Source organism: Cygnus atratus, chromosome 1 (assembly GCF_013377495.2).
Source record: "Cygnus atratus isolate AKBS03 ecotype Queensland, Australia chromosome 1, CAtr_DNAZoo_HiC_assembly, whole genome shotgun sequence".
Lineage (NCBI taxonomy): Eukaryota > Metazoa > Chordata > Aves > Anseriformes > Anatidae > Cygnus > Cygnus atratus.
This window is the reverse complement of record NC_066362.1, coordinates 93,962,648-93,973,265: the sequence shown is the minus strand read 5'-3', so window position 1 is coordinate 93,973,265 and position 10,618 is coordinate 93,962,648. Positions and strand designations below refer to the sequence as shown.

Genomic DNA, 10,618 nt, shown 5'->3' with positions numbered 1-10,618 from the left:
CAAAGTTTGCCCTTCTGAAGTTGGAAAAAATTAATTACTCACCTACTTCTGTTTGTTCTTCTGTTTAATGTAAATGGAAACAGTTGCTGAGTAATCAGCCCAATGCTATTTTTGATAACCAGCTTTTTTTGAATGTATTCATTACTTACTAAGTTGGGGTTGTCTCTTTTTGTCTCAGTGACTTCTGTCAGTTGAAGAAATCTGTCAGCTATCAGTCATATGGCAAGCCAGGCACAAGTTTATTAATAGAACCATTTGTTTCCCAAGTGGTGTCTGGAAAGTTAAAGTTGACCATGGCACAATTCCCAGTAATGTTTCTATAATAACATTTCAATGACAGACCTCTTCTTGCACCTTTATATTTTAGCAGCAGACAAGAAAGGCCAGGTTACAATGAGATGTCCAAAGTGAAAACAACCATCCCCCAAAAAACAAAGGCTGTGAACAGGTGGTCTGGGCTGCTGGAAGTGGCACTTCCTGTTCATGTACAATGGGGAATTTTATGATGAATTAAATGATGATGAGTTAAAAGACAAACAACTTTAAAATAAATTGCAAAGATCATTTGGTGTTTTCCACTAGGCTGGATGAAATGGCTAAACGCTGAAATAAGAATATTGTATTAAGATTACAAATGCCTTGGTTATTGGCCTATTGATCATATTCATGTAGGTCAGATCTGTCTCCCTTTTGGAAAAGGAGTTGAGCAGTAGAAGAAAAGTCCCCTCCATGATTATACTTGTGAGTTGAGGACACCACCCTGCCCTTTTCTGCCTTAAGGCTGCTCTCTTCAGCCTAAAGTGCCATGAAAGCCCGACTCCCTCTCCCATGCCACCAGCCCAATTTCCTGTGGGTAACTACTGGAGTCGTCTGACCTGTTGCAAGTGGAGACCTTCAGCCCGTAGCAATAGTCATTACCTGGCAGAATCTGTAAGCTAATTCAGTCATGGGAAGAATTGCATTTCAAATTTTCCCAGTTGTTGTACCTACATCCAAGACTTTGAGTGCAGCTTGAGCTCTTAAGTATAAGAAACATGCAAAGCTCTCTTCTCCTTCTCAGCCCCTGTCCTTCTCTCATTGAAATTTGGCTGCTGTTCACATACTACAAGGCTTCTAGCAGCTTCTGCCATACCTTTCTTGATTTATACTGGCTTCCCTAGCCTTCTGAGCCTCTTTCTTCTTGGGGTCTGTAGCTATTTGTATCATTTTTATATCCCCGTCTCTTGTCCTGAATTGCTACATCATATTTTCAAGCATAAGCCCAATCTGAAGAGTACTTGGAGGAAAAACGTGCACCTGTTCCCAGGTTTTTAGCTCTTGCACACCAGTTAAGAAATCTGGTCTGGTTAAAGAAAAAGGCTGAAATTGTGTGAAGACGGGATATCTCATATACGAGAGCTGCAGTAGCTGCCTCAGTGCTTGCAGTAACGAGTGGGCTAAACAGGTGAAGCCAGAACAACACAGGACAGAAACCTGGTGGTCTGGAGACCAGAATGACAGGCTGTGCAGTGAAGAGCCAGAGGAACAAACAGGGAGGTCTTCTTAAAACTCTTGAAGAAGGAAACTGAACATTAAGCTGTGCTTACAGTGGGAAGGGCATCTCACATGCTATCCTCTTCTTGAAACAGCAGACAAGGGACAATGAAACCTGGCATGGTACTGTAGGAATGACAGGGCCATCATAAAAGGCCATGTATTTCATCTTCCAAAAGTATCTTATATCAGCGAGCCAAGCACGTGAGGCCAAGTGGGTAGGGACCCAGAGGCACAGGCACAAGGACTTCTCGCTCCCTCTGAGCTCAGAGCCCAGCTGCATTTGGCACCAGGGCTGTGCCCTAGCAGCAGACTGCAAATGAAGGTCTCCCACTGCCCTGCCGCCCCCTCGGCTGGGTACTCCCTCCTGTGCCCAGCCTCACTTCTCTCCTTCTCCAGGTCTTACCCCATGCCAGATGCCATGGCTGGCATCCTCCGTGAACAGCAGCCCACTGTGTGCCTGCGAGTTACAGGGAGGGAAGGTGACTGCCGCGTCCCCGTCAGATGTATGGGAGAGCTGGATCTTGAGAGGTCTGCCTCCTGCCAGGGAAGGGAACATCAGCCCTTGTCCTCTGTCCGTAAGGGAAGGGCTGCTGTCAGTGCTGTGAAGCTTCAGTTTGGGTTAGCCTTGGATGCACGCAGAGGTGAAGTCATGCTAGTATGTTGGCAACACGGAAGGATGGATGAGTGTGAAACTTATCCTGAGTTCTCTGTGACAGTGTATTTTAATGGAAACAAGATAACAAATGGGATGAGAGATCTCTGTTTTTTGATGTTGTTCTTGACCTGGTGAAAATGAGTAGCTGCTCAGGATGCATTCTTCATGATTTTGTAAGCCCTTTCTCCTTCTTCCTGTTTCTCTCCTCTTCAAGTGGGTGTTTCACCTATTTCTTCCTCTGTGCACACCCAGTGAAGCACAAGGATGGTTAGTGCTTATTGGATAATGTCTTTCTTTAAGGGTTTTGCAAATGCTCTTGTGCATAGAATTATGCCTTGAGGGCTTCATTTTGCTGGGCCAGTCGGGCTTGCTCATGTGCTCAGCACTTCAGATTACATTGAACTGGCTGACAGGGAGATTGTCACAGCCCACCTGGCTTGCCTCCAGAATGTTTCTTGCTGGTTTATGTTTTGTTTGCTTGTATCCTGTCTCCTAGATGGAGTGCAGGAGCACTGCACGGCCCAGGATAAAGCATTCTGTGAACTTCCCAGAAAAAAACTGTCCCTGTGGACCATGAGAGCAGTCACAGCCTAATGCAAGTCTTTGGTTGAACAAGCCTTGAAAAATGACCTCAGACTAGGTGGGGGTCAGGTCTTGTGAACTCATGGCTAATGCTGTGGATTCTGATGGGAATTCCTACAAAAACTGCCCGGATTTTTTTTTTAGACCTCCTGTGGCAGGCTTTATCAAGTTGTCTCCTTGCAAAGAGTCTCTGGCAGAAATATCACAGGGCCACAAATCAGTGACCAAAGAAGCTGCATGAGGATGAGTGCTTGCCACAGCTTGTGGAGTCAGTGCAGTAGTTATCAGTCCCCTGGCATTTTTTGGGGTGGGGGAACTGAGAGAAACTCTACGACAGAGTTGTACTGAGCCAGGTTTTGGAGCTCTGTAACAGATTTGGGCATGTATGGGACTCAGCTCAGGGCTGTTATGATGGTGCAATGCAAAGGAGATCAGTATCAGACAGTAGGTGGGCTGTAAAGCTAGAAAATGAGTGGAGCAGAGATGTTGCAACAGTCTGTATTTCTATAAATGCATTCATCTCTTAAAGTCATTAACAAAGGGGACAGTTCAATTGCATTTTAATGCTAGGATCAGAGGTGTATGGTAGATTGTGTGGAGCATAGCACACACAGAGCCAGATTACCAAAACCATCTTGCTTTCTAGATTGCAGGGGAGGAAATCACTTTCATGATGCTGCAACTTTCCATTCTGTTTATTCTGTACTCTCCACAGTTTTGTTTTTCCCATGTTCAACAGGTTTTCCTTCAATTCTCTGTATTTTTGTTTTGTTTTGTTTTTCTCTCATGTTACAAGCTGGGGTAGAGTCTGGGTGTAACTTTTTCTCAGTTTAGTAGTGACTCAGGAGGTATGTATTTTCCTCAAGACCTTAAATATGACTCCATTATATGTAGATTTGTTTTAGCTATTGCTTTGCATTTAGAGGTTTCTGTGGCTTTTATGTTTGGTTCGGGGAGAGGTTTTTGTCTCAGGAGAGTTGATTTTGAACTGAAATGGCAAAAAAAAATGTTGACTTTTTGGTGACATGCATTGTTTTTGCTTGCGGGAGCATTCATTTGACTTCCTGCTAGTCATCCTTTTCCAAAGCATTTTGAAGGCTATTCATTGTTGTCAAATCATTGCTGATACTGTTTGTGTGCAATGGAATATATCCCAGAGAAGTGATCCTTATACTTTCTGCCAAATAAACGTGCCAGTGTTACAGATCAGTTATTAACTTCTTGTTTGTGCAGATCATTTTGAAAAAGACTAAGAACTAAATGCACTTATTTATTTATTTTCACCACATTCGTTGTTCAACTTGACATTTGAATCCTTGACTTTAGTTAGACAACAAACACCAGCTTTCATTCTGTTGCTGCCCTTAGATAGTTGCAGTTGCCAAAAGAAACTGAAATGAAAGAACTATTAAGTAACTGCATTATTACATTATTTGACCAATACAGCTAGATTTTGGGATTTTGCATTTTTTTTCCAGATAAAGTGTTTTCAGATGTCTTATATGCATTTCTTTTTATTTATTACACACACACACAGCCTTAATGCAGGGGAATCAAACTGTCAGCAACAGGTCTTCTCCTTAGAGCTCTCCATATCCTGTGGACTTCTGATGCAAATGGGAATGCTTGGCTCTTCCTAGAGTTAGATGCATTGTGCAAGACTCCTGGAAAATTGACAAGCACATAACTTACAGCCAGGTGTGAAGTCAAATGACTTCCTCTAAGTCATCAGAGAGTATCGCAGTAGGAACACTGTATATATCTAACTCACTTCAGAGGCAACGTCAACTTGAAGTGGCCTCCGAGCCAGTGGCTCAGCACCGCTAACAGCACGTTCATGTTCTTCACCCCCGTGTTTTTTCAGCCGGCCCAGAGATCCATGCTATACTGTTATCAACACCCAAGTTAGGCAGTGTGAAATTAGCTCACGCCCATGAACTCATGCACAAAAGACGCAGCTGCAGTATACACATCCTGTCTGGAACAGAGACAGGAATAGGATCTGTTTCCTCAAGGTTTCCTATGCGCCTCCGCAGTGAATTGTCCCAGCATCTTGTACTGCAAAAATCTGGCACATCCCTAGAGTAAGTCCATCCTGTGTCCTAAACAAAGGAGGGGCCTCGCAAAAATAAAGCAAAGCTAAAACAATATAACACTGGGCGTGCATAAGGTAAGACTGCCATGAAGCATAAATGCAAGGGGATTGAAGCAGAGTCACATAACCAATCAGCTATTTCCTAACTTCTGATTCCTTTGTTGCATAATCTTAATAATTTTTGAATTGTTTTTGTGCTTATAATACTGAGGTGAATTGAAGGATAACGGCAGAAGAGATGAGAGGTGATACGAGAAAGATAATAGCAGCATTAGTAAACTAATTTTGGGAGGCAGATATTTTAACTATGTACTTTGAAGCAGCTTGGTTTTGTAAAGGCCGGGATGTGAAGGGTGAAGACCTGAGGAACTTCTTGGGAGAAAGGGGCAAAAGTATTAAGGTATTTTCAGCTCAAGGCAAGACAGATTACAAAGGGCTGAACTTTGCTTCCCAGCCCAGAACACATTGAAAACCACCACGGTTGGCTACAGACTGGGATAGTCCCTTAAGAACAGACAAAATTTCCCAGCTTTTAAGCTGTGATATTATTATATGTACATATAGGCTGTATAAAATTGCTGCTGGTGGAGTCATTCCCTGTACTTTTTGAGGCTGACCACAGTAGCGACAGTGGTAGCCACCTAAAAATACACATCCAGAAGCTGCACTTCCAGTAAAGGAAGCATTGTTCTGATCCAGTGCTAACACGTACTGCAAGCTCCCTGAAACACCGTATAGAAAAACTTCAGATTAGGAACGCTGAGATTCGTAATGTTGGAAGCAGGAAAGGACAGTTAGCCTATTAATATGATACAGTCCCTGGACAAAATGCAACGCTGATGCATGCAGTGTCCGATTTCAAACCAAGTGGTAGGTTTGGGGTTTTTTGGTTTTTTTTGCATCTCCTTTGTCACTGGCGGAGCTATTAATTTCCTTTTCCAATAGCAACGCTCTGCCCCGCGCAGTTGGGTGCTGCGGCAAGGGGATGTTTTCCAGGAACCCCATGGCTCTTCCCAGGGCTGGTGACACAGGGTGTGGCCTCCCTGTGCCTCTGGCACCAGATCTTCTCCAGGACAGATCCTGCCCCGCTGGCTGCCTCTCAGCTGGGCTTGTTGGGGGGAATCATTGGAGGCAGGTGCTTGCACTGGGACAATCCCACACCTGTGGCTTTCACCTTGCTGGGCTTTTTTTTTTTAGTGTAATTTAATTTTTTAACCAGTTGCCTTGCCTCCTCTTTTTCCCCAAGCTAGCAATGGGTTTTTCTCAGCTGTTAACTGCCAGAGGGTGACGAGTTGCTGGCTGGGGGCAGGAAGGAGGAGCAGGCGCTGCGCTTCCAGCTGGAAGTGGTGAGGGAGGACATGGCGGGGAGATGGCGCTGTGCGGTATCTTCCTTCACATGAGTCTCTGCTCCCCCAGGAAGGCTTTAATATAAACTGAGGAGGAGGTTCAGTTGGCTTGAGCCAAGTAACATCTGCCTAAGTATGCAGCATGCTTCCTTTCACATTTTCTCTTGCAGATGGGGCTCCACTGAACCCAGCTCTCCTCTTCATGCTCACCACAAGCAAAACCATACGGAAATAAGGCTTGAATCTACCAGGAGCCTGAATAGCCCTGATAAGAAGCTACAGAAACTCTTCTGTTCTATCTGCAGTTTTATCAGTGAGAAGATTCAAGGATAAAAACCCTGCCCTGTCGACAACGGGTAGGTGAATGCATTCGCTGTATAAAGCGTAGCTGGCTTTGCAAACTGCTGCACGGGCTGAGAGGACCTCATGGCTGGTGCCCGAACCTACAGGACGTGCTCGTTCCCAGTTTTTCCCATCAGAAAGACGTGGGACATTGCCTCGCCCCTCTCCTGCGTTATTTCGCTTGTGAAAACTTCCAGCTAAGCTCATGCACGGGGGACGCGTGCTTAGGGTTTTAAAGCCTCCTTCAGGTACGTGCTGACGGCAGCAGTGACTGTTCAGTGCAAGAGACCACACATGCACAGGCGGAGCTGGCTGTCCCGAGCCATCAGGGAATCACACGCGCTTCCAGAGGGACGGAGCCAGCCTCTAACAAGCCTCCTTTAAGGCAGAGCCGGCCCCGCGGGTGCGCGCCTCCGCCTCGAGTGCGCGCCCCGGGCTTCCTGCGCGCTCCCCCCCTGCAGCGGCGGCGGGGTGGGGGAGCCGCCGGCCCGGGGCAGCCCCGCTGCGGAGCGGGGGAAGCGGGCGGAGCGCGGCCCGGCCCGGCCCCGGGGCCCCCCTCGCGGGTGACCGAGCGCACGGCTAACGGGCAGCGGCGGGGGGAGCCGGGGGAGGCTGCCCCCGAGCGGAAAGCGAGGAGGGAGAGGAGCTGGAGCTGGAGCTGCTGCTGCTGAGCCGCTCCGGGCCGGTAATCCCGCCGGGCTGCGGGGCTGCAGGGACGTGCTCGCTTCCCGCGGGGGTACCGGGAGGAGGAAAGCAGCTCTGGGAAGGGCTGCAGGCCTAGAGGGAGAAACGAGGGATTTCTAGGTAGGTCGTGCCCGGAGCTAGGCAAAGCCGGTAGGTACAGGCGGTCTGTGCGGGGGGTAGGGAGGGCAAAGCCTGCAAGTTTTGTGCTGTCTGCTTGCTAAAGCCTCTGGAATATTATTCCGCAGTGGAGTTGGTGTTTCTGCTTCAGTTATTGCAAACTGTGAGATCTGTTCTGCCGTCCTTTCTCGAGTTAGGATCCCCACTGAGGGGAACGGGAACTTTTCCTGGAACCGAAGCTCAGCAAAGGTAGTGAGAACTGATCTGTGTTATGTAGATGTTGAGCTCGCATTGCCCGGTTGAAACTCTGTTTCTTCGCTTGTTTTGTCCCTGTCTTCTTTACCCACTTCATGCCAAGCTATTTGTAGATACAGCGTGGCTACAAAAGTATTTAGAAAGGGCGAGCTTTGTAGTGGGATGAGATTACTTGGTGTAACCTGACAATTCTCTTACAGCTAAACTGTATACAAATTGTTATGCAGAAAAGCATATAATTCCTAGTGCGGAGAATGCCAGTGTGCTAGAGTTGTCACTCCTAAATTTTAAAAGCTAAATTCAGGAAGGGCTTGAAGAAAGAGGAAATGTGTATGAGTGGGACTTCTTATGGACCTATTTCAGACCAAGGAAATATTCCCACCTGATTAGGTTGTAGAAGTGATATTTTCGACGGAAAAATACCTTTCTGCTTGTACATAAGATCGCACCAGTGATACCCTTGTTTTTCTTCCCAGCTACGTGAAATAAATCTATGGACCTTCCTCTCTGGCTTGATGCAGTACCTGAGTCTTCGGCATGTCTGTCTGTCTGCTGAGCTGAAGCAGAGACAGGTTAAGCCACTCTTCAAGCTTATGGCTCTTTATTAAAGTGGCAGTATTAAGGGTGGATAGGTCCCATGGTCTCCCTGAGGGTCTTCCTGGCCATATGAGACAACTTCTGCCGATAGGATGCATGAATTATCCACTGAGACTCTTAGTGTCCAAATACCCCTGTGTTGAAGGCAGGAGGAAAGCTGCTTTAGGTAAGCAGTTGCCTGGTGGGGAATTGTCCGTGGGAGGCGGCTGCGGAGTGTGTAGGCAGGGCAGTGAGGCCTGAAAGCTGTCAGAGAGATCTCAACTGCACGAGTACTAGGTTGTAAAGGTGTAGGGGAATAGGTGAGTTATGGTGTTTGGCTCGACAAGGTGGTTGGCGAGACATGAGTTTGATGTGTATCTTGTGCTCTGTTAGATAAAGGCTTCAGAAGTTACGTATGGGGGGTGCCTCACAGAGAAGGGAAATGCAGCAGTCGACATAGTGAATGATCTCATTCACAGCAGCAAGTCCTTGAGGTGCTTCTTGTCCGCTTTGTTTTCAGAAGTTTGAAAAGTTACAGGCAGAGATGGTTTTAAAAGATTTTGTATGATTGCTTTCTTCTTTGTGTGGCTGTTTTTGGATGGAAGATGGCAGGGAGTGGGAATAGTGTTTTTTTTTTTTTTTTTTTAATGATAGTTTCTATGTGCTATTAATATTCTTGTCCCGGGCTCATTTTTGTTGTTTCTGGATACACCGTGGTTAGTGTGTCTCAGTAAAGGTTTGACCTGTCCTCCCAAGACAGGCTTACAAGAACTATCTCAAGCCTGCCTTGGCTGAGATGTGGCTGTCTGCTTCTTGCACGTAGCTTTGTGTGCTTCCGGGTGTTCAGGTTCAAGTATTTTGGCCTGGAAGAGGACACAACCAGGTGGGTTGTTTAAAGATGTAACTTGAAGACCGCCATGAGTGTCCATGAGGTAGTCCCCACCATTGTCTCAAAGGCATCTGTGAGGAAAATATTTATTCTCCCCAATATAGCTTGTAGCACAGAATGTTGCTTTGTTCATCTTTGTGTCTTAAGATTCAGGTTATTTTACTTATAAAAGTTTGTTCATACTGTGTGTGAATGTATAGCAAGATACTCTACTGCGGCTCTGTAGTTAAGGGCGTTTTAGGAACAGGCTCAAGCTCGCTTGAAATACTACTTCAGACATCTTTTCTTACAGACGCTTACAAAGTTTTAACTAAAGTTGAAATATACACCATGTTTTTTAAGAGAAGTTTAATTTTTTAAGCTTGTAAAACTCATTTGTCATTCATTTGAATTACGTTCATTTTTGCTAGACTTACAGAGAAACTAGTAAAGAATACTGGGAAATCAATTTATGGGGTAACAGTGTAGAGGGGTTTTTGGTCTTTTTCAGACTTTCTATTTTCTGCTATTTACTTAAAAGGACAAGAGCTTGGTAGCAGAACAAAAAAAAGACAAAACCTTCAACTTCCCCATTAATCCGCTTTTTTCTGCTTCCAGTTTTGCAGTCTTACGTATGACTAATTCTCTACCTATTTGTAGTCTTCAGGGGAAATTACAATAGAACTTTTTGTTTTTTCTTTTTTTCTCCTTTGGTGTGTGAACTTCTTTAAATGCTAACTCTTCATCTTTTACCCTACGGAAGATCATAAAACCTTAGCTTTTCATGATAAATGTTCCGGTTGTAAGGAAAATGTGATGTGCAAGCTGTTGTTGCCTCTGAAAATCATCTGTTAGTAGCATATCGAAATTAATCTGCTTTCAGTTTGCAATTCAGTCTTTTAATTGCTGCTATCAGCAGCTGAAAAGTTCTGAGAAGCTGAAAAGTGACAGGCAGCACTAGCTAGTGTGTGCTGTTAAAAATAGGAACATAGGTCTTGCATGAAGCATCAGCATCTTTTGAAAACTTCATTGAATAAATATAGGTGCAAACTGCAAGGTATCTTGACCAGTAATGCAGATGTATGCATTGTCTTAAAATATCACATCCTCTTTAAAATTCATTTTGTTAGGGTGGGGTAGCTCCTCAGTGTTCTGAAGAAACTCATTATTTATTCTTAAGGGCAAACTTGAAACCTTGATATCTCAACAGGAAGACCCTTCTCGCTCGCTCTGTTGCAATGCTGTATTTTTAAGTGTCCCCTGGATAATGCCCAAAGTCTGCGTGTAACTGTTTGCGTTGCTTCCACTCCCAGCCCCAGCAGCAGCAGTAAAACTGGAGCGCATTGTGCTGGAGCTATTCTTTACATTCCTGCATCCGTGGGGAGCCAGGAGGAGCAAGGCAAAAACGTGAATAGCCCCCACTTGCCCTGGCTGGGAAGGGAAGGCTGGAAAACTTGAGAAGTCACAAAGCTGATCCTCCCTCCTGTTAGAAGAGCAGGAATGGAGTAATGCAGGGACTGGTTTTTAAGACCAAAAAGGAGTGAAATGAAGTTCTGACTTAA

At 45.4% G+C, this 10,618-nt stretch overlaps 1 protein-coding gene across 13 annotated transcripts in view; it reads left to right on the top strand.

The window, feature by feature from the left end:
• Nucleotides 1–5,873: 5,873 nt before the first annotated feature.
• The window catches only part of ST3GAL6 (ST3 beta-galactoside alpha-2,3-sialyltransferase 6), a 47,394-nt gene continuing 42,649 nt past the window's right edge, over nucleotides 5,874–10,618 (top strand). For 2 of the 13 annotated variants that reach the window (XM_035541023.2, XM_035541019.2), the window contains exon 1: nucleotides 7,064–7,360. Coding sequence is in view for 3 of the 13 variants with exons in the window: in XM_035541018.2 (XP_035396911.1) it covers nucleotides 6,762–6,804 (43 nt within the window). In the remaining 10 variants the exon portion in view is untranslated. Of the gene's footprint in view, nucleotides 6,004–6,216; nucleotides 6,805–7,060; nucleotides 7,361–8,093; nucleotides 8,185–10,618 lie in introns of those variants that run through there. The other 11 variants (XM_035541018.2, XM_035541022.2, XM_050708388.1 and 8 more) reach the window with 11 other exon arrangements.